The 24,752-nt window shown below is 41.7% G+C and overlaps 1 protein-coding gene and 1 pseudogene across 2 annotated transcripts in view; both read right to left on the reverse strand.

The window, feature by feature from the left end:
- LOC148350315 (synaptic vesicle glycoprotein 2C-like) overlaps positions 1–24,752 on the reverse strand; it is a 53,929-nt gene that overhangs the window by 10,430 nt on the left and 18,747 nt on the right. For both annotated transcript variants that reach the window (XM_088356176.1, XM_088356175.1), the window contains exons 3-9: positions 21,002–21,182; positions 20,776–20,927; positions 5,760–5,893; positions 5,592–5,681; positions 5,407–5,517; positions 3,571–3,659; positions 1,829–1,993 (exon numbers count right to left, since the gene is read on the reverse strand). In XM_088356176.1, coding sequence (XP_088212302.1) covers positions 1,829–1,993; positions 3,571–3,659; positions 5,407–5,517; positions 5,592–5,681; positions 5,760–5,893; positions 20,776–20,927; positions 21,002–21,182 — 922 coding nt within the window. The remainder of the gene's footprint in view (positions 1–1,828; positions 1,994–3,570; positions 3,660–5,406; positions 5,518–5,591; positions 5,682–5,759; positions 5,894–20,775; positions 20,928–21,001; positions 21,183–24,752) is intronic.
- On the reverse strand, positions 4,513–4,632 carry LOC148350316 (U2 spliceosomal RNA; annotated as a pseudogene).

A 24,752-nucleotide genomic window follows, 5' to 3' on the forward strand; every position in this document is an offset into this window, starting at 1 on the left:
GCTTAAATTCATGAGTTAAGCTTGGGGCTTACTTGGGGCGGAGTCCCTCAAAATCAAGTGTGCACTTCGAAGTGCAGCGCTGAAGTGCAGCAAAATAAACTGAATGAAATGGCATCGAAAAGAAAATCACATTCTGCAGATTACAAGATGCAAATCATGAAATATTTCACCGAAAAGCAGTTCGTAAAAATATAAGTTTGTGAAGCTTGTAAGCTATTGGCGACAAGCTAAAATGACATCTGATGTAAAGGACGTTGAGGTGAAAAGAGGAAGCGGCGCATTTTTTACTGTGACATGGAGCAGTGTCTGAAACTCATGACAAAAAGTTACCGGACACCAGGGCAGACAACTCTGAAACGTTGCCTAGTCAGCCATACAGTTGCTTGCCCCATTTTTCACAACTTGAAACACAGTTGCGTCGTCTGCTATAAGCCACGTGAACTCCTCTTTCCACGATGCTTTTAATGTATGTTTACGTTTTGCAGCGTCATCAATTTTGTTAGCTTCTTTTGAATTTTTCTTCCGGGTCTGAGGTTTTGGCTTGAATCCTGGTAAGGATTTGTCAGAGTGTGCAGTTTCCTCATGCGTGAGAAGATGTGCAGGACATTTTGGTTCAGCCTTTGAGCATATTTATTCCTCAACAGCAAGCAAAACAAGAAAACGGCTCCACTTAATACAACATGGTAAACAACAATTAGCAAAACGAAAAATGGTGCGTAAGTAATGACGTCACACAATGCAATACCATGAGTAAGAGCGCTATTAAATTGACAAATCTTAACAATTCCTAACCACTTATCAATTTTTCTTGTGTTCCTGGTGCGTCTACTTTGGAAAATGATATGCAAATGCACGACCTTATAACGCTCAGGAAAGTCCGGAAGCACGGAGTTATTCGATACAGCCTTCTTATTGGCTGCCGAATATGCAAATTGCCAAACGAACTGAAATTCCGAAATTTCCAAAACGTACAAAGATGCAGAAATCGGAATAAAACGTTTTATTTGTTGATTTTATTTTCTTGAAAAAGGTGTCGTTTTGTAAGTTGTACGCCCGACGTAAAAGATGCACGCCCCGGGCGTCCGGGCAGACGTTATTTCAGACATTGCATGAAGGATGAAAATTTATTTAGATTTCGTGAATTTGGGTTAAATTGATAGTTTGGTCAGCATGTTCTTTATGATAGATAGTCGGACTGCAGCGCCAAAGTGTGTTACTCAAGTAAAAGTACTGTTACTTCATAAAAATATTACTAGTAAAATGCAGTCATCTAAACAATTACATAAGTAAAAGTAACTGCATGCTGTGTTGATCTTTCAAGAAGAAAAAAAAAACCTGAAAAGGTAAAGAGAGAAGCCCAGCTCACCCTGATTTACAAAGAACCCGAATTTTGAATCCGGGCCCAAGATCTTACATCTATAACACAGTAAACGTACAACGCTATCTTGTTGGACCATAAACACTTTAAAATCGAGTTTATTCAATGATTGTCACCACTAATGCACAGACTCAGATTCTATCCTTAATCTTGTTTTTAAATCTGTATTTTAAAGCTAAATTTAAGGTTGACAGTAAAACTAAGCTAGCTGTGATGAAGTATTGCAATGCGATAAATAGCTTTGAATCAATACCAATATATATTTTGTGAGAAACCTCTACGGACATGTGCAAGTGGGACTCATATCCAGGAAAACATGGTGACTATGGGGAGAACTGACAAGATAAGCCTTTTAATATCCGGCAGCAGACCGGAGATAACGCGGGCAAGGTTCTTTTGACCAATGAGACGGAAACCCGGAGATCTCAAACCACCGTCGGTCCGGTTTACCTGTCGTTGAGGAAAACGCCGTTTCTGTGGATCTGGTTCTCCAGCGTGAAGTTGAAAGTGAAGTCTTCGATGCGTTCGTTGGTGTGGATCTTCACCCGGGAGGCGTACTCGTCGGCCTGAAGGTGCTTGATGACGTCGGGGAACCACACTGACAATCCGTAGTATCTGCATCCGGAAAACGAGTGTTGAAAACCAATACAAAGTAAGGAATCCGTAAGCAGGTATTGTTGATTATATTGATTAATATCTGTTAGGGTCAGGAGGGAAATTATCAAGTAATAATATTACCTTCAATTCTTAGCTTCATTTCATATGAAATCCAAAATGCTTCAATTCAGTAGATCCAGCCATTTTTAACAAACTCAACATGTACAAGTATAAAATGCTTCTGCTGTTCTGACCACCAAAAAATGAACTGCATTAGTGCGGCCGCGATCCATTATCCCCCATCACATACTGCAGCCAGCAAGTGCCAGCAGAGTGCACTTTTGCTGAGCAGGACTGGCACAAGGAACTTTTGTCGAGAGGTGTAACTTTATGGAACGCTTGAAAATGGAATGCACAGTTGTGGCTGTGATCCATTACCCCCGATTGACTATTACTGAGAGCGGTGGCCGAAAGTTTAAGTTAGTGTCATGCATGACGGCTCTTTTTCTCCATTCTTTCTGCCTAAAATGAACATCTGCCTAAAATGAACATCACCCTTGCAATTGCACTTTATTATCCCCAATCGACTAGGCATAATGAACTTTTGTCGAGAGGCGTAACATTATTAGCCGTCTGAAAATGGAATGCACAGTTGTGGCCGTGATCCGTTATCCCCAATCGACTATTGCTGAGAGCGGTGGCCAAAAGTGTCAATTTGTGTTATGCGTGGCGGCTCTTTTTTAATTAATCTTTCTGCCTAAAATGAACAGCACCCTTGCAACTGCAGTCCATTATCCCCAATCGACTACTGCTGCGAGCAGGGACTGGAATAATGAACTTTTTTCAACAGGCGTAACATCATTAGCCGCCTGAAAATGGAATGCACAATTTGTGTCATGTGTGGCTGCTCTTTTTTTGAACTGTTCTTTCTGCCTAAAATGAACAGATCCCTTGCAACTGCAGTCCATTATCCCCAATCAACTATTGCTGTGAGCGGGGACTAGCTTAAGGAACTTTTGTCAAGTTGCGTAACATTATGACCCACCCAAAAATTGAATGCACAGTTGTGCACAGCCGTGATCCATTATCCCCAATCGACTATTGCTGAGAGCGAGAGCCGAGAGTGTAAAATTATGTCATGCATGGCAGCTCTTTTTCTCCATTCTTTCTGCCTAAAATGAACAGCGCCCTTGCAACCGCATTCCATTATCCCAAATCGACTGTTGCTGAGAGCGGGGGCCAAGAGTGCCAATTTGTGTCATGCGTGGCGGCTCTTTATTGCCATTCTTTCTGCCTAAAATCAACAGCACCCTTGCAACCACATTCCATTATCCCAAATCGACTGTTGCTAAGAGCGGAGGCCAAGAGTGACAATTTGTGTCATGCGTGGCGGCTCTTTTTTTTTTCCATTCTTTCTGCCTAAAATGTACAGCACCATTGCCACTGCAATCCATTATCCCCAATCGACTATTGCTGAGGGCAGAAGCCGAGAAAGCAAAATTTCTGTCATTAGTCCCTGGACACAAACTTTTCCAAAAACGCTGATTTGCTGATTTGAACCGCACCATACATCGCCAAATTTGTGTCGAACTTACCCGAAGGAAAGCGTAAACCAAACAGCTGCCAGTTTTATGGTATTGTCTTTTACAGGGTAGTCAAAACATCTCAGAAAAGCAGACCAAATCTATAAAAAAAAAGACAAAAAGAAAGGATGTTCAGTATTATGTTTTCAAGTTGTTGTGGATCAAAAGGTAAAGCTTTAAAGCTGTAACTTTGTGTTTCTTTAAGGTAAAGGGACAGTGTGTAATATCTAGTGCCTCCTAGTGGTACAAAACGTTATACACCTGTATTCAGTAAAACATTGATTTGAATATTAGGCAAAAATACATGAGCTATTACACTAATATTATTTTTTTGGTTTGCGTTTGCATTAGACAACAGTGCTGTCTAGTGGTCATATATTACACACTAGGGCTTTAAAGCTTTAAAACTGCTTCATTCATGAGTTAAAACGCTATAAAGCTTAAAGTCAACTATTAAAGCACATTTAAAGCTTTATCTCAGAGATTTTTTTTAAACTCAGAATTACAAATTCTGCTTTAATTCAAAGTTAAAGAGACTTTAAAGAACAAATGGTGTTCAGTATAACACGTGATTTAAGGTTGTTGTAGTTTGTTGATCAAAATGTAAAGCTTTACAGCTGTCACTTTGAATTAACTCTGAGTTAAAGCTTTAGAACTGCTTCGCTCATGAGTAAAAATGCTTTAAACCTAAACTCAATTACTGAGGCACATTTAGAGCTTAATCTCAGAGAAAATGTTTAAACTCAGAGTAACAACTTTAAAGCTCTAAGCTTTAACTCAGAGTTAAAGTGGGGGGGGGGGGGTTTAAGGGTTATTGATCTATCTTCGTTATTCATTATCCATTATCCGTTATCGGTCAGTTCATAATACGCTACAAAGCCTAGGAACCGGGACACTTACTCTCAGCCAAAAGGCCAAGCTAAGGTCCTAGCCCTAAAGCCTTGCTGCGATCATTGCGAATACACCGTTCCCGGAGGTACTGCAATACCGGGCCGGTGCGTGGAGTGGACAGAGCAAACTCTTATTCCATCTCCGGATTGCAAAAATCAAAGATCATGGCAAAGGCCAAGCTAAGGACTGACATAGCATCAAAGCCACAGTCCAAAAACAACAAGGCCAAGCTAAGGACCTAGCATAAAGTGACCTTTAAAAAAATGGGAAAAATGAAGGATGTTCAGTACTACACATGATGTCAGTTGTTGATTACATGGTAAAGCAATAATGCTTTAACTTTAAGTTAACTTTGAGTAAAAACTTCAATAGTGCTTTATTAATGAGTTTAAACTCTTTAAAGTAAAAACGTAACCACATTTTGTGTTGACTCAGAGTTAAAACTTTGAAGGGACAGTGTGTTTTAATTGGCCACCAGATGTCACTCTACTGTGTAGTGCAACCGAAAACGAGTGCTATAAAGTACAAAGAAGAAAACATGGGCAAAACCATTAACTGCCTTTCTCAAAAAAAGAGAAGGAATAAATAGAAGTAAAAAATAAAAAAGAAAGAAGGAAATAATAAAGAACAATTGAAATAGAAAAAAAATAAAGAAAAAAGTAATAAAGAAAAAAGGACAAAAAGGGGAAAGAAAAGAAAAAAGCAGGACAAGTATGGAAAGAAGAATAAAACAAAAAAAGTAGAAAAAAAGGAAAGAGAGAGGAAGAAAAAAACTGGATAAAGACAGAAACAAATTAAAAATAAAGAAAATAAAGAAGAAAACTTAAGTAAAAAGACAAAGAAAAATAAAGAAAATATAAAGGAAAAAAGAAAGAAAAAAAGAAAGGGGAACATCAAAACAAAGGAAAAAGAAAAGGAGAGGAAATTAAAAGTAAGTAAGAAAAAGGAAAAACTCACTCCTCGAATCTCCGTCTTGACTTTCAACAAAACTTTCAGCACCGGGTTGGCCGACTCGCTCTGCATCTCCACCAGCTCGTCAAATAGCTTGGGGATTTTTATCCGGTTGACCTGTAGAGGGAGACAGAGTCCCGTCAGTTGCCCACTAAAACCACAAGGGGGCACCCCGATAGGCGACGACTCACAGTGAAGACTCTTTCGGGCTCTCCTCTAGCTCGCATGTTTGTGTCATGGATGTGCTTGAGGACCATCCAGGCCTCGTCGTGTTTGCCCATCTGGATGATAGCCGGGAGAACATAATACATTTCGAATATTTTGGCAAAGACGCGTGTTTATGACAATTTTTCACCCACCTGCAGGAAGAAACGAGGGCTTTCAGGCATAAAGGTGAGCGCCACCACAGCTGAGACGCAAGGAAATGCGCAAACTACCACAAACACTCGCCAGCTATGGAACTGGTAGGCCGAGCCCATGCTGAAACTCCAACCTGTATATAAAAAGCGTTGAAACTGAAACTTTAATCGCTATAGCTAGTTGTGACAAATAACCAATAGTAACATATCACAACACGATACTCAGCAACAGAACCCAATGAATATTACCATCACTTAGCCTAACCTTGTGCAACATAAAGTTAATTCACTTATCAAATAATATAGTGCGATTATAGAATACATGTATATAAAAAAGCGTTAAAACTGAAACTTTAATAGCTATAGCTAGTTGTGACAAATAACCAATAGTAACATATCACAACACGATACTAGGCAACAGAATCCAATAAATATTACCATCACGTAGCCTAACCTTGTGCAACATAGAGTTAATTCACCTATCAAATAATATAGTGACATTATATAATACCATATATAAAAAGCGTTGAAACTGAAACTTTAATAGCTATAGGTATTTGTGACAAATAACCAATAGTAACATATCTCAACATGATGTATCGTAAGGTGTTACGGAATACTACACATTAGGTCGCTGTAAGGGAAATTATAGTCTAAATGTGCCTTTTATACTCTTGTATTTTTATCCTCTTATACTTTTATACTCTTTTATCTTTATACGTTTATATTTGTATAGTATATTCAATGAGTGTGTGGTTGTACAAATTTGAGTTGTGCTCAGAGGCGCGCACCTTCAAGGTCAAAAGAATAAGTTCTCAGACACCAACTAAGTGTCTTTCCTTAAAAATCTTGAAAGGCCACGAACAGCTTCCTAAATACTCCTTCATGCTAGCTTATCTGTTAAAAAGAACTTCCAGGTGTTCATGATTCAAATTGAATCTTTTCTTCCGGCGCCGTCACGAATGGCAGCCACTCCAGCAGCTCCCGTGTTATTTTCGATTGTTCTCAGCTCAGGGATGCTGCTGGAAATGTGAATTTCCCTTCGGGGATGAACAAAGTATCTATCTATCTATCTATCTATCTATCAAACAATGAATTACTGTGATGTCCAAGACTCCTCATGCTAGCCTATCACATAAATCATTTTGCTAATCTAACTCCCAGGAACCGCTAGACAAAGGGAGTCTGTGATCGCTAGCTATGTATCTGGGTTAAAGTGTACGGCTTTTGATGTATATTGTTATTTATTGTCAGGTTACAGTGCCCCCTAGTGGCCAGCAGTGTATATCACACCATGTAACCAAATAAATCATCCAATCAGAAGGCCTCTTACAAGCACAGGACTTATTTTATGCTCCAATCAGATGTGTTGTTTCCTGGAAGCACGCGCCTCTGATGGAAAGGCTATCAAAAACTTAAATCTCTGACTCAGCGCGTGTTCTTTTCTTCATTCTAATACAATCTCAAATTTTAACCTTGACAGTGGCGTATCATAATGCAACATAGAGTAATGGTACTTATTCTAACATCAATGAATACAACACAAAATATAATAATCACGTAGTATAAGGTAATGTAATGGAATTCTGTATGACAAATATTAACATAACGTGATATATTATAACACCATGTAGTATCATAAGGTGATGCAATGGAATACGAAAAACATGATCTTACAGTGGCGTATCATAATGCACCATAGAGTAATGGTACTTATCTAAACACAAGTGTATTATAATACGACGTATTATAGGTGATGATCCATCAAATGATATCATAATGTGGGGTATCAGAACATCACATAGCATAATGTCACTTATCGTAACATAACGTGATGTAACACCATTTATCATAATATGATAATATTATAAGGTGATGTACTGGAATACGACAAATATAAACATAATGTGGCGTAGGATGATGCTAAATTGTCAGGAACCGAAACAGGAGGAGAACCCAAACGCGTGACGTTTCTCACACAATCTTTTATTTTACGGGAAAAGGGGCAGTCCTGCACGTTAACCCAAACGCCAGTGATTCAGCGATTGTTGGGCGGAAGACGTAAGGCAGCAGTCTGGCGTGGAATAACAGGAAGCCAGAGGCCAATGAGATTGGTACCAATTGCACAAGCAGATATCGGGCAAATGGGGTTGATACCGGACAGGACAGGACAGACAGGATGGATATCACACGCTGGAGACTGGAGTCCAATAACAAGCAGGACAAGATAGACGGAAACAATACCAGACACTGGAGATCGATATTAAACAGGACAAAATAGACGGGAACAATACAGGACAGGAAACACAAACCGGACAGGGTCAAAACCCACATCTTGCGGGTGCAGAGGTTTGTTGACGGACTGACAAAGGGTGAGTGAGAGCACTGAGCTTAAATAGAAGGGAAGTCAATCCGTCAACCAGCCGCAGCCGGCGCCACACGGGCAGGGCCAATTGGGCGCCATGGCAATCGTGATATAAATGGAGTAATGTCATGTATTGTAACAGGCGATATAATGCAACAAATCATAATACGACGTACTGTAGGGTGATGTAACAAGTATAATGTAACGACTCATAACGCAATATATTACACATCATAGCCAACATATAACATATCGTAACATAATGTGATGTATTATAATGCATTGTATTATATGCGACTATGATTGAGTGTCGTAACAGAATACGAGAAATAACAATATAACGTAGTGTATTATATCAAAACAGAGAGAAATGTTACGTACAATTGCATAATGCGAAATATTGTAACACACTGCAATGTGATATTTCGTAATGTGACGGAACAGAATATGACAAATATTAATAAAAAGTAACATATCATAACACAATATCTTACGTATTAAGTAGCAACATGTAACATATCGTAATGTAATATATTATAACCCATTGTATTATGATGTGATTATCATAAAGTGTCGTAACGGAATACAACAAATATTAATGTAACGCAATGTAATATATCACAAAATAGTGTAATGTCTTGTATTGTAACATAACACCATGTATCATAACACAATATATCATAAAGAGACGTGATGGAATGCGACAAATTTTAATGTTAAGTAGTAAAGTATATCGAATAGCAACAGAGGCATGTCACGTATTGTAAAAAAATCAATATATATTTTAACTGTCAGGACCAGAACGGAAACAGGACCCAATCGCGTAACATTTACCACAAGTTTTATTGAAGGAACGAGGAAGGGGTGTGCCCACGCTCCGAAGTTCGCTTTACGCGGGAAGCGGTTCGCACTCGTACTCGGCTTGTGATCCGAACACGGAAGTGGATCTTCCGTGGCGAGCGATGGCGGTGTCGGGGACGAAAAAAACGGCTCGATAGCCAGGACAGGAGCGCAAAAACAAGGTCTGGGTCGGAAGCGAGTCGTAAGCCAGAATGGGAGAGCAGACGTGATCGGGGTCGGAAACGAGTCGTAAGCCAAGACGGGAGAGCAGACGTGATCGGGATCAAAACGCGTTGTAGTCGGAGACAAACGGGAGCAAAACTGGACAGGTGGGGGTCAGGGTCGGAAAAAAGGCTTGCCTAGAACACACGGAGATTCGCAGACGGACCGACGAAAGGGGATTGACAGGACGGGGTTTAAATAGTGGGGAAGCCAATCGTCAACAAGCTGCAGCCAGCGCCACACGGGCGGGGCCAACTGGGCGCCATGGCAACCGTGACACCAACTCCATGTATTGTACCTTGACATATTGTTACGCAACTTATCACATTCCTGTCACGGAGCAGAAACAGACAGGAGTAGTTCAGAAACGAGGTCGGCAACAGGTGTCAGGCAGGAAGCGAGGCAAAACTGGTCGGATGTCGGGATGGCAGAACAGGGCAGAATCGGGTCCAGAAACAGGTCGGCAACGGGTATCAACAGGGCAGGAAAATGTCGGACGGAATGAGCTTGCCTAGCTGGGAGCAAAGGTTCGCAACGATTTGACGGCGTCCTCTTGAAAGACGGGGGTTTAAAAGGAGTCTCTTAGCCAATCAGCTCTCTGGGCTGTTGGCGCCAATTGGGCAAACACATCTGCCTTGAATTGGCAATCATGACAATTCCATCACACCACTTTTGTGTAGCATATAATACAGTGGAACCTCGGTTTTCGAACGCCTCTCAGTTCAGACAAATCGGTGTTCGACCAAAAATTTTGAGAAATTCTTGCTTTGCTGTTCGGTCAAAAAATCGGAGTTCGAAAGCCGCTACGCTAGGGTGCGATGCTAAGTGGCGTACAGGTGTTTTAGTCCCTAATTATGCCTCCGAAGAAGGTCGGTGCAAGCAGGACAGGTGAAAAAAGACAAGTTGTTCGTATAACTATTGCCTTTAAGAAAGACATAATAGCTAAATATGAAAGAGGTGTACGAGTTCCCGAACTTGCTAGTAAATACAGCATGGCTAAATCAGTACGATAGTAAAGAATAAGGAGGCTGTGAAATCGAGTGGTGCGGCTAAGGAAGTTAGCGCTATAAGCAAGCAACTGCCGTAAGTTTTGGAAGAGGTTGAAAAACTTTTGATGATTTTTCTCTCCCCACCGTCCACCACAAAGGTAAGAAACCCTATTCATAATCCCTTTTTTTATTTTTACACGTTCATGTTAGCGTAAAAGATTACGATAACGCAGAACGTACAATTAGCCTGGGTTAGCTTTGTTTACGTAAAACATTCAGGGTGTTGGAACGGAGCCCCCTTTCCAATGACCCACTCACCACTTGTTGTGGAGACCCGAGTGCTAAATGACGTGTAAACGACCTGATTTTTTTATTTTTACACGTTCATGTTAGCGTAATCTTTGTACGGAAGATTACGCTGACGCGAACGTACGATTAGCCTGGGTTAGCTTCATGTTTACGTTCATGGTAAACATTCAGGGTGTTAAAACGGATTAAAACGATTTTACATTACTTTTAATGGGAAAAACGATTTCGGTGATTGAACAAATCGGTTTTCGAACAGGGTTCTGGAACGGATTATGGTCGAGAACCGAGGTTCCACTGTATCAGAAAAATACATATTGTAACACAATAAAATAACATTACTTTGATTCATTGGATCTGTTTCGTAACATACCATTTTCCAACTTAATGTACTTCAATTATCCCGGCTTTTGACAGTCAATTTAAGCTATAAAATAGCTAATTAACTCATTCGAGAGGCACATTGACATTGTCGATTTTTATAGTACCAGCACGTTAGCTTTAGAGTGACGTGTTTTTCCGTTGCCGTTATGAGCTTCCTTCTGCCCGGTCCTGTAAAAAACTCATTAGGAGGATTCCAGCTATAATGGACTGTCGGCAATGGCTGACTGGCTGCGATACTCGACGTGATTTATGTGGCTACTCTACAGTAAGTGAAAACGCCTCCGACAACACACAAAAATACACGCGTGCGTGACGGAAACATATCGGCCTTACTCTGCAACAAACACATACTGTATCAAAAACCGGTCACAGTAGCAGATTTTACAGTTTACTTTTTAGGGACGATGAAAAAGAGACACCACACACACACACACACATCTGGTCTTTACTCTTTTCCAGTCAATGTAAAAAGCACTGCGGCGAAACCCATTCCCCGAAAAACACTGCGTCATGCAGCAGGAAAAAAAAGTGAAATAGCGCTGTCCAATCAATTGACCTTGATGATGTCACATTAATGTACCTCCTCAATCAAGTCTTACGATAAGTAAAAAGACGGATGGTACTTTTTCATTTATGTCATGATTACTGATGTGACTCCGCTGTGCCCGCTTTTTTGGCACCTACTCTGATTGGCTCCTGATCAGTATTTGAACCCAGTCCCCTCTGTCCCCTTTCGTCAGTCCGTCTGCGAACCTCAGTGAACACTAGGCAAGCCTTTTTCGACCCTGACTCCTGCCTGTCCCGTTTTTTGCTCCCGTCTGTCCCCGGCTACGACCCGTTTTTTATCCTGACCACGTCTGCTCTCCCGTCCCGGCTTCCGACCTCTTTTTGTCCCCTGAAGGATTTTACAAATTTGACTATAAAGGATTTTTTACGATCAAATACAAATTACTGTATTTTCCGCACTATAAGGCGCACCTAAAAGCCTTTATTTTGCGCCTTATAATACAGTGCACCTTATGTATGGATCAATATTAAGTCACAACTAATGCAAGCAGCCGCTGACTAGATTTTCCCCTGAAGCCGAAGTCGTCCACGACGTAGGCTGGGATTTTTATACCGCCGTTTCATTTCCTAACCAATGTGTCAATCATCATTTGAATCAGTCACTATTGGCTAAAGTTATTCGGAGGTAAAGAAGGTGGATCCTTTTTATCATTTACAGGCTCGCATAGGCTAAAGGGGCGAAACAAAGCCTGCAATTGGCCGAAAAAGATGAATGTGAATCACATGTTGGGTTGCACTACGGCATAGAGAAAACATTTTTTACTATTCTGTAATTGTAAATATTTTACGCACCTGGATTTACTACACTCACGGTTGTAAGAAGACCATTTCCCCCGAAGGCGAAGTAGTCCGCGGTGTATGCTGGGATTTATATACCGGCGTTTCATTTCCTAACCAATGTGTCAATCATCATTTGAGTCAGTCACTATTGGCTAAAGTTATTCGGAGATATAGGGGGCGGATCCTTTTTATCATTTACAGGCTCGCTTAGGCTAAAGGGGCGAAACAAAGCCTGCAATTGGCCGAGAAAAATGAATGTGAATCACACAGTTGGGTTGCACTACGGCATAGAGAAAACATTTTTTACTATTCTGTATTTGTAAATATTTTACTCTCCTGGATTTACTACACTGACGGTCTTAAAAAGACCATGGTTACGTATCATTAATGAACGTGAAGGCTGCAAGAGAACTTGCTATGCGGGTTTATATTTTCCCGATATGTTGTTTTAGAACGATCTTGATGTTTCTGTGATGAGTCTATTTTTAAACTAAATTCAATTCAAAGTGTTTATTGTCATATGCACAGTAAATAACCCCGTTTCCCTGCATGATAAAATTCTTACTTTGCTGTCCGCACAATTGCCAGCAAAAAATAAAATGGAAACGAAAAGGCTCGACGGAGACTGAAGCGACACTAATTCGATGGAGTTCACTTACCGTATTTTCCGCACTGTAAGGCGCACCTAAAAATCTTATTTTTTTTCAAAAGCTGACCATGCGCCTTATAACACAGTGCGCCTTATATATGGCTCAATATTAAATTCGCAAGGTCTCGCAACTTACTCAACAGCCGCCGACTCGATTTTACCCCGAACGTGGAGTAGTCCGCGGTGTATGCTGGGATTTATATACCGGCGTTTCATTGGCTAACCAATGTGTTAATCATCATTTGAATCGATCACTAATGGCTGAAGTTATTCGGAGCCTCGGATTGGCTAGATGGCCAAAACAAACCCTGCAATCGGCCGAGTTTAGCAATGGCGTAGCAAGTCCACGGTGTATGCTGGGATTTATATACCGGCGTTTCATTGGCTAACCAATGTGTCAATCATCATTTGAATCGATCACTATTGGCTGAAGTTATTCGGAGCCTCAGATTGGCTAGATGGCCAAAACAAACCCTGCAATTGGCCGAAAAAGATGTGTCAAAAATCAGTTAAATCGATCGCTATTGGCTGAAGTTATTCAGAGCCTCCAATAGGCTAGATGGCCAAAACAAACCCTGCAATTGGCCGAGTTTAGGAATGGCGTAGCAAGCTTAGCAAGCTTGCTAAAGTATACCATAAAGAAACATGTTTTATTAGTCTGTATTTGCAAATAATTTACTCTCCTGGATTTACTTCACTAACGGTTGTAAGAAGACCATGATTGCGTATCATTATTGAACGTGAGAACTTAGGTGAGTTATGCGGCTTTATATTTTCTCGGTATCTTGTTTTAGAACGATCTTGATGTTGCTGTGATGAGTTGAGTGAATGAAACTCAATTCCAAGTGTTTATTGTCATATGCACAGTAAAGTTGTGAGCGAAAAAGAAAATAGAAACATAGAAATGTTTGGCATTTCTTGAATCCCAAGACTTCAACCTTCCGAATGATATTTGAAATGACGCATTTGAGTGACATCGTACGGACACCGCATCCGCACGTGTCTACGACACGTATTTGCTTATTTGCAAGCTTTGGGAATGTTAAGGGGGTAATCAGTTTGACTGAAACATCTGACTGTTTTGTCGACGTTCCCATTGTAGTGCCTTATAATCCGGTGCGCCTTATCTATGGAAGATATAGGACCAAAAACTATTTTTTGGGGGGTGCGCCCTATATCCCGGTGCGCCCTATAGTGCGGAAAATACGGTAGTTGAATTATTCAAGAAATTAAATCTGCCCCCGTGTGGAAATGCCTGTCTCTTGGCCATCTTTTCACATCAAGAAAAGAGCACGCATTGTTAGGTGAATGAAGGTTGTGTTTGGTTAATGGAGTCAGATAACTAATTCGAAAAGTTTGGTAAACGGTACATTTTAATATTTTAAATATCTAACACCCTGGCTATGTCTTTTATCCTTTTCTGGCTTACGACTCACTTTCGACCCCAACCACGTTTTTGCTCTCCTGTCCCGGCTACCGACCTGCTTTTTCCGTCCCTGACACCGCCATCGCTCGCCGCGGAATATCCACTTCCGCGTTCAGAGCACAATCCGAGTACCAGAGTGACTTGATTCCCGCGTCCAGCGAACACCAGATCATTCTCTTCCTTCCAATAAAGACTTGTGAGAAACGCAACGCAAGTGGGTCCTGTCTCCGTTCTGGTCCGGACAATTTATCCCTTAATAATCTTTCCGGGTACGGGTACAGAACTACGATGGAGAAGTTAATCTCTTTATGGGGTGAAAAGTCTGTGAAGTAATGTTTGTTGATGTTTAATATGGCTTTTAAAAGTGAAGGTCACCATTGCAATCGGGTTCATGCGGACGTGCATGAAAACTCTTCTGACCCGAAGATGACGTAGGACTTGCTTTTTTGAAGCGTCTGTCTGTCCTTATTTATATATTCGCTTTTGTCACCACTCTGTTTCATTGCACCTACTAAGGGGACGCTTACACACTCTCATTCCCTGGATACAGGGAGCAAAATTAGGAAATGGGGGCTTCCTTGATGTGTGGACAAAGCCACTCCTAAGCCATATAATGGTGATTTTTCTGTCATGGTTACCATAGCGCCCAATTGACCGCGCCTGTGTGTGTCACGGTTGCCGTGGTGCCCAATTGGCCCTGCCTGTATGTGTCACGGTTGCCATGGTGCCCAATTAGCCCCGCCCATGTGGTGTCAGCTGCCGTTCGTTGAGAAATTGCCTTTCTGTTTGTATAAAGCTCAGCACTCTCTTGCTTCAGCGTCAGCCCATCAAACGAACTTCTGCCCACAAGACGTAAGTTCTGACTCGGTCCTGTTTTCCTGTGATATCTCCAGTCCCATTGTTCCCGTTTATTTTTGTACTGTTTAATTTCTGGTTCCAGTTTTGTTTCCGTCTGTTTTTGTCCTGTTTTTTAGTTACTTCCTTTTTTTGTTCCCGTCTAGTTCCTCCTGTTTATTTTCGTAATCCTGATTTGTTATCGATCTCGTCGGTCTCTGGCTTACGGTCCTTCCAAGCCAGACCGGCTACCTAACGTGCATGACTCCCCATTTCTCGTCAAATAAAGGCTTGTGTGAGAACATCACGCGATTGGGTCCTGTATCTGTTCTGGTTCCTGACATTTTCACACTTAAATCATTCCCAGAGGCTTGATACTTGATGAGGACCGGCGACCAAACCTTTATAGTGTTTTTTGGAATAAAACAAATAAAACATATTTTGATGTTTTGCCGCTCGGGACAATGCTTATAAAAAAATGTTTTAAATACCGTGGCGATGGTGCCACGAGTCCCTTTAATAAACACCCGTGTAGGCACAGCCGCGATCCAATATATAGTCCACGCACGTTTTCCTTCTCATAATCTTTATTGTCACCTTTCTCAATAAGTTTAGTTTTGTCCTGGAAGTGGCTGCTATTTCTTCAAGTGCGTGTCTCACGACTCCCCCTGATAAGTGCTTTGCCCGTTCGGGGTACTTCATCAAAGCGGCCGGTTATATATCGAACGCCTTCCAGCTTTCCATTAAAAGCGCAAAGCCGTTGTTTCTCTCTCAGACTGCCGCGCCGCATCTCTTCACCTTTCCATTATCCCTCACGGAAGGTTCATAAATCAAGCGCTCCCGGCGCGCTTTACCTTAACTACACCGATGCGGTTGGCGTTCCTTTACGCTAACGCAACCCGAAACCAAAGAAACCTAGCTTGGAGCAAAGGCCATTTGGAGGGTGCCGAGGAACCGGAGTTTTGAATGCTACTTGTTTTCGATTCAATACCGATAAAATGACGACCAATATCTGTTGATGATAAGAGAGTCATGGAATTGTTTGGTGAAATACGACGCAGAAAAATCACTACCCTTGTTGCATGGTCCCAACCAATCGAAGATTGGGACGACTAGGCGATTAAAGCGAATAAATATTCTAAGGGGATAACAATTCTTGCAAGTGGAAAGTTTACAGTTATTTGCATTTTTATCCCGCCGTTTCCCCCAAACCAAGATTTCGTTCCACCAGCTCTGTCATGGTTGCCATGGCGCCCAATTGGCCGCGCCCATGTGTGTCACGGTTGCCATGGTGCCCAATTTCCCCCGCCCGTGGGGCGACAGCTGCGGCTCGTTGATAGATTGGATTTCTGTTTATGTAAAGCTCAGCGCTCTCTTTGGGTGTCAGCCCGTCAAACGAACTTCTGCCCCACAAGACGTGGGTTCTGACTCGGTCCTGTTTTCCTGTTGATATCTTCAGTCCGGTATTGTTCCTGTTTATTTTTGTCCCGTTTAATTTCGGGTTCAGTTTTGTTTCCGTCTATTTTGGTCCAGTTTGTTATTTTCTTCAGTTTTCGCTCCCGTCTGGTTTCTCCTGTTAATTATCGATATCCTGATTTGTACCTCCCTGTCCGGTATCGACCCCATCTGTCCAATATCAACTCGGGCAATTGGAATCGGTCTCATCGGTCTCTGGCTTCCTGTCTTTCCACGCCAGACCGGCTTCCTAACGTGCATGACTCCACATTTCCGTAAAATAAAAGGCTTGTGTGAGAACGTCACGCGATTGGGTCCTGTTTCTGTTCTGGTTCTGACAAGCTCAAGTCACAGCACACCAAAGGTGAGTAAACTTATGTAATGTTACATGTATATTTATTCCTAATGTTGTCTAACGAGATGCATGTATGTTACACACGGTTACCATATACTTTTTGTTATTTTATTGTTTTTATCTGTCGGATCAGAATTGTCTATAATGGGTTTTCTACTCCCCGTTATACAGCAAATGCGGGAAAGGGATTAATGTCATATCCCGAGGTTCTACTGTCATTTGTTTTTATTGCACCAACTCAGGGGCCACTTACACACTCTCATTCGCCGGATACAGGGAGCAAAATTAGGAAGTGGGGGCTTCCTCGGAAAACCATTTAAATAAAACACGGATTTCAAAACACGTATTTCTCCTCTTCTGCGAGTCATTTGTTTCTCGTTTCTGCCCTAACAGTTGACAAATCCTTATCTTCGCCACTCAAAAATCCTTTTTTCATCATTTACCTTGTATTTTCTCTCTCAGGATACCTCCCTCTATCCAATACCTTTCCGTTATCCCTCACCATGAGTTCATAAATCAAGCGCCCCCTACTATTTTAGCCCCCGCCCTTGTCCTAATCTCTTAGGCCGTGACACCTTGGATCGGCGTTATTTTACTGGCGTGTTTTGAGCTCTCAGTCGTTATTTTTATCGTATCCGCACACACGGAAGACGAACTGACCATTGAAAGCATCGTCTTTCAAGAAAAGAGGGGAGAGGAAAATACCGTCATTATCTCTGTGAGGATCGATTTTGTTTAACACAGCGTTTTCCTTTTTCTTCTTATCGTACGGCGTGAGTTGCCTCTCGAGGAACGGTCCGTCGATGCGCAAATGAGTTAATCAGCAGAAAGTCCGGAAAAATCAATCGGGGACTCCCGCTCGGTTTTTCGATAGAGTAAAGTAAATTCTCGGACTCGAGTTTGTCTATATTAGGATTTCTTCTCGCTGTTTTAAATAAGCTGGTAATTACGAATAATGAAATGAAGATACGGTAACTACATTTCAAATACAGTGGAACCTCGGTTTTCAAACGCCTCTCAGTTCGAACAAATCGGTGTCCGACCAAAAATTCGGTCAAAAAAAATCGGAGTTCGAACCCCGGTAATGCGTGAGTGCGTACGCTAGGGTGCGATGCTGAGCGGCGTACGGGTGTTTTAGCCCCCTATTATGCCTCAGAAGAAAGTCAGTGCAAGTAGCAAAGTTGCTACAGGTGAAAAAAGAAAAGTAATGCGTACAACTATTGCATTTAAGAAAGAAATAATAACCAAATATGAAGGAGGTGTGCGAGCGCCTTCTGCTAACCACCACAAAGGTAAGAAATCCTATTCATAAGATTACGATAACGCGAACGTACGATTAGCCTGGGTTAGCTTTAAGTTTACGATAAACATTCTGGGTGTTGGAACGGAGCCCAACATTGTGGGTGTTGGAACGGAGCCCCCTTTCCAATGAACGGCTCACCACTTGTTGTGGAGACCCCGGTGCTAAATGACTTGTAAACGACCTGATTTTTTTTATTCTTACACGTTCATGTTAGGGGAATCTTTCGTACGGAAGATTACGATAACGTGAACGTACGATTAGCCTGGGTTAGCTTTATGTTTACGTTAAACATTTAGGGTAAACATTCAGGGTGTTGGAACGGATTAAAACGATTTACATCATTTTTAATGGGAAAAATGATTTCGGTGATCGAACAAATCGGTTTTTGAACAGGGTTCTGGACCGGATTATGGTCGAGAACCGAGGATCCACTGTACCTGTCAACCTCCACGGCTCCATGCCCTTACAAAACGTTGGCTTTTCCCTTACAAAATACAAAATAATCTCACACTATTTTTTTTTTTTTCCGGAACGATGCATGATGGGAAATCCCCAGGCGGCAGACGCATGCGCACAGTAGCATTAAACCGCACGCTTCGTTTGCAACAAAAAAAGAAACGAAACCGAGATAGAGGATACCGCGGCGAACTCGTTTGACTTGATTGATTTGCCGTTTCGTGATACGTGTTTACCGGATTGTACCCATAATTGACAAATTTGCATTTTTCCGTACAGATTTTCTGTACAGACGTCTTAAAACGCATAATAAATGTACTTTATAGGGCAAAAATGTACAGGTTGACAGGTATGAATTCCAATTTTAAAAGCATTTCACCTTATTTTTAGGATTAAATCAATGCCAACAATCGATTAAATACTGTATTTTACGGACTATAAATCGCAATTATTTTCATAGTTTGGCCAGGGGTGCGACTTATACTCCAGGTGCAACTTGTTTGTAATATTACTAACATATAATTATATCAATAACTAATTTTCAATTTTATTACCGGTATGTATATAATTTCACATGTTATTATCAGACTAAACCGCAAGAGGGCGCTCTTGGCCTGTGTTGATCGCTTCTGTTCGGGGGAGAGGGGCATTTTTCGTAAAAATACCAGTAATTTATCAAAATAACTGAGAAGAGCTGAACAAAAATGACACAGAAACAGTGGCGGAACACTACTGGAGAGTGACTTCAAAGTGTTTTTTTTTTTTTCTTTGTCTTTCTTAGTGTAGCAGGAAAATGTTCAAAATAAGGGAAAGCCTGCTTCAAGTCGAGTCCAAACACCAACCTAAACCCTCAAAATGATGAAAAAATAAGTTTAATCTAAAGAGCAGACGTGGTCAGGACCAAAACGGGTCGTAGACGGAGGCAGACGGGAGAAAAAGGGTTTTAGGGTCTGTGTTTCTTTGCTGTACCTGGACACAGCGCGTTTTAATGTCTACGTCTCGTAATGATGTTTAACACTTGATGTGCGAGGTACAACGCTCTCGAGGCATAATGCACAAACAGCACAATCATTTTTTGCACAAGCCCCCCAGTCGTCAGTTAAAGAACGAGATTATTTTGCTGAAGAAGCTGTCGTTATTCATCCATTTTTCGCGCGCCGCTGTTTCTGTGGCTGGGTCTAAACACGGATTTCTCCTCTTCTGCGAGTCGCTGTGCAGACACACACTCGCACATGGAGCAGAAGAGGAGGGGCGCTACCGTTAAGCCTGTAAACAACACGGCGCGCAACTGAAAATGTCTAAATTTCAGGTAAAAATGCGAATTTTTAAAAAGATAATCATTATTATTTTACTGTGCGCTTGCCTGCTTTATATTATGGAATATTCTGTGGTTTTGTGCACTATTATTTTCTATATGTCCTAAAATTCAAGTAGGTCTGTCGGTCGGTCGGACCGTTGGTAGGTAGGTAGCCTATCCCGAGCCAAGATCATCATTAGGGACCCCTCTCACCCCCATCATGGACAGTTCACTCTGCTAGCCTTTTGGAAGAGGTACTGCAGTGTGTAGTGCAGGACCACCAGGTTCTGCAACAGCTTTGTCCCCCTGGCCGTTAGACTGTTAAATGGTCAATCACACACATAGTAAGCCTACACAGCTGCTAATCTGTACATCTTTTTTTTGTTTGTTTTTTTGCGCTACTGGCAGTTCTCTTATGCCTAGCCACTTCTTTACACATCTGTTCTCCTCTGCACTATCGTACTCCAGTGTTATTGTTATTGTATAGTGACTTGTTTACCTGACTGCCCATTTTGCACATCTGGTTAGCTGCTCCTCTTGCACTCTTTGCACTACTGTATAATACTATACATAGCTATAATTATTTAGTACATTATTAGTACTTCAATACTCCAACTGAATACAACATTTGATTTATATCTGTACATTCAAGTAAACTGTGCGGGTCAGATGTATGGACATTTCGTTCTGTATACACATGTACAAGAATGACAATAAAGTATATCTGAATCTGAATCTGAAAAGTGTTTTGCACCTCTCGGTCACCGAAGGTTTCATCATGATCTTACCATAGTGCGGTATGATGCCCCACGCCATAGCCGAAGCGTAGATGCCGCCGATCATCCAGAACATGCAGAGCCAGCTCAGATGCTCACCACGCTTCTCCCGGGCGAGGACCTCGGCAAAATAGGAAAAAACGATGGGCACCGCGCCGCCGATCCTGCCGAAAATCAGTCGTAATTACAGTTTAAAACCGCGACGGTTTCTCTCTTTCTTTGTCAACTGAGGACTCACCCGAACCCCGACAGCATGCGGCAAAAAAGGAAGGTGCTGTAGCCTTGCACAAAAGAGGAGAGAAAGGCGAAGAAACCATTGGTGGACAAGCATATCAGCAGGCACTGTTTGCGACCCAGCTTGTCAGAGAGGCCGCCCCAAAAAAAGGCTCCGAACATCATCCCAAGGTACACGATGCTACCTGTAGAGAAATGGAATGGACAAGGTTGAGGGGTTTTGTGCAGATACTGGTCACTTTTACCGTTTTTTTGGAACTCATAAAACATGTGTCATGGTTTAGCGCTTGCAGAGCCTCCACCCTATTTTCCAATCTCCCTCTCAATTATCCTGTCCAGGTCCTCCAATCAACTAATTACTCAACCTCTACTTCCACTCTCGCACTTTTGCATGGGAGAAACCATTGTAGTTAATATGCAGGGTTGGGATTACTTTCAATTACTTTTGGATTACTCCAATACCAAATATGCTAATAAAAGACAAAAGAAACTCATCTCATCTCATTAGCTGCACCGCTTATCCTCAGTAGGGTCGCAGGAGTGCTGGAGCCCATCTCAGCAATCATCGGGCAGTGGGCCGGGGACACCCTCAACTGGTTGCCAGCCAATCGCAGGGCACACAGGGACAGACAACTCATTCGCTCATTCCCACCTAGGGACAATTTGGACCGGCCAATGCACCTGAAATGCATGTCATATTCAGTTTCTTTTGCGGTTTTCCTCCCACAAAAGAAACTAAATATGAATAAAATGATGACTCACAACACGTGGTAAGCTTTCTCCCCTGGCTTTGATCTCTTTGATCTCCGGCAAAACTAACATAAAATGCGACAGAAACAAAATGAAAATAAATCCAAACAGCTTGCCAACATCATTTTTGCCGTTTCATGTATTCCGTTACTCCCCAAGCCTGCACAAAATTTTGAAATTTTATTCATATTTAGTTTATCTCATCTCATCTCATTAGCTACACCGCTTATCCTCAGTAGGGTCGCGGGGTGCTGGAGCTCATCCCAGCAATCATCGGGCAGTGGGCAGGGGACACCCTGAACTGGTTGCCAGCCAATCGCAGTATTTAGTTTCTTTTGTCTTTTATTAGCATATTTGGTATTGGAGTAATCCAAAAGTAATTGAAAGTAATCCAGTTAAAGTAACCCTACCCAACCCTGTTAATATGACTGTATATCATACATTATCGTTAAAATCCATCCAGATTTTTTTCAATCGCACCGATAAAATATTATAGTATAGCAAAATTATCTGCCATCTATCATATTGTAATTTTACTCGCTTTACTGTGAGTTTTATTTTTTGGTCGGTAGATGGGACTGGAAGAGCAAGGCGTGGTCGGGGTCGGTAACGAGTCATAAGCCAGAACGGGACAGTAGACGTAGTCGTGGACAAAACAAATACCACAAAAAATACTCCTTGTTCCCGAGTCCGTGCGGTGTCTTAGTCCATAGTTTCAGGGAAGTAAATAATAACAACAACATGCTAATAAAAATGCTAATGTTTCAGAGATGGGGGGGAGTGAGACCTCTCTTTATTTTTCCCGCCTTCTCTTTTGTGCTTTGTTTTGTAGCGATAGGACAGATAGGCTAAAAGTGAAGTGCTCTTATCAAGCCTTGCAGACACCGTGCCGAAAACCGGCCATTCATTACGCCGAGACAGTTGCTAGCTCACCTCTGCGGACGTGGCGGGATATGAAAACGATGCAAACCTTGTAATATGAACCCATTTTTTATTATTGGGGAGAAACTGCATTATGTAATTAGGATCTTGAAAAATGTAATTCTATTCCGTTACCGTTACAGAATAAAAGACGTAATGTCATGATTACCGATATGCTTCATCTGTGCCCGCTCCTTTGGCGCCAACTGCCTCGGACTCTGATTGGCTCTCTGTCCCTATTTGAACCCACTCCTTTCTGTCCCCTGTGGTCAGTCCATCTGCAAACCTCAGTTTACACTAGGCAAGCCTTTATTTTTTACCCTGACTCCCACCTGTCCCGTTTTTGCTACCGTCTGTCTCTGGCCACGACCCGTTTTAAATCTGACCACGTCTACTCTCCTGTCCCGGCTTTCGACCTTTTTTGTCCCCGACCACGTCTACTCTCCTTTCCTGGCTTACGACTCGCTTCCGACACCAACCACGTTTTTGCCTCTCCTGTCCCGGCTACTGGCCCGTTTTTCTGTTCCCGACATCGCCATCGCTCGCCACGGAAGTCCCACTTCCGCGTTCGGAGCGATCACCGGATCTTGGGGGCAACCGTTTCCTTTCTTCCAATAAAACTGAAAGAAACGTAACGCAAGTGGGTCCTGTCTCCGTTCTGGTCCTGACACGTAATCAAATGACAGATATATTTTCTAAAAAAATAAAGATTGCTTTGCAGGATTACAATTTAATTTAAAACAATATATACATATCTATAGTTGTATTTATTATAGTTTCACTGACACTGGAGAGAGAATGAGATGTAACGTTCGAATCTCTTACGTATATTGTACAGACAGCCAACTCGTACACTGTTTTGCAGGTAAAATCACTTCTCTTTTGGTTTGTTTTTAGTTCTCCTTCATTGTAGCACTCATTTGGTTGAATTGGCATGAGCCTGTAGTTTCGTGAGGGCAAAAAGTTGCGCGCTAGGGACAAGTAAATACAGTGCATTGAAAACGTTTTGTCCCTTTTCCTGATTTCTGTGTTTTTGCATATTTATCACTCACAAAGGTTTCATATCATCAAACCAATTATAATAACACCAAGAGAGAACCCAAGAAAATACGAAATGCAGTTTTGAAATCTTGATTCCATTTTTTTAGAGAACACACACAAAAATCAAAAATCATCTGGCCCAATTTGAAAAAGTAATTGCCCCCTGTACCAAATAGAGAGTTGAGCCACCTTTGGCAGCCATAACTGGTATCAAATGTTTACGATAATTGGTAATAAGTCTTTCACAACGCTGTGAAGGAATTTTGGCCCATTCTTCTTTGCAATATTTTTTCAAATCAGCCATATTGGAGGGTTTTCTACCATGAACTGCCTGTTTAAGGTCACACCACAGCATCTCAATTGGATTAAAATCCAGACTTTGACTTGACCAGTCCAGAACCTTCATTTTGGTTTATCTAAGGCGTTCAAAGGTGGATTTGCTGGTATGTTTTAAATTGTTGTCGTGCTGCATGATCCAAAAGTGCTTGAGTTCGAGGGCCACGAATTGATGTCCAGACGTTGTCCTTCAGGATCTTCTAGTAAACACCAGAATTCATTATTCCGTCAACTACAGCAAGTGGTCCAGGTCATGAGGTAGCAAAGCAGTATCTCACTTGTGAATAATAAATATGGAAAAACACAGAAATCAATATGGGGGCAAATACCTTTTCACGGCACTGTATGATGTATTGTCTTCTTTTTGTATTTTGCAGTGAATCATTGTTCCAAATCACTATACCGTCATTGTATTGTTATATCATGAGAATGTTGAACATAGCCTAGTAAATGTGTCATGAATCAGAACAGGATTAGGACCCAAACGCGTGACGTTTCCCACACAAGCCTTTTATTTTACGGGAAATGGGGAGTCATGCACGTTAGGCAGCAGTCTGGCGTAAAATGATAGGAAGGCAGAGGCCGACGAAATCGATACCAATTGCCCGAGTAGATATCGGACAGATGGTGTCGATACCGGACAGGACGGGACAGACAGGATTGAAAATGAAACAGGGTATCGAAAATAAACAGGACCAACTAGACAG

This window comes from Urocampus carinirostris, chromosome 16 (genome assembly GCF_059441175.1).
Source record: "Urocampus carinirostris isolate Australia breed hairy pipefish chromosome 16, RoL_Ucar_1.0, whole genome shotgun sequence".
Classification (NCBI taxonomy): domain Eukaryota; kingdom Metazoa; phylum Chordata; class Actinopteri; order Syngnathiformes; family Syngnathidae; genus Urocampus; species Urocampus carinirostris.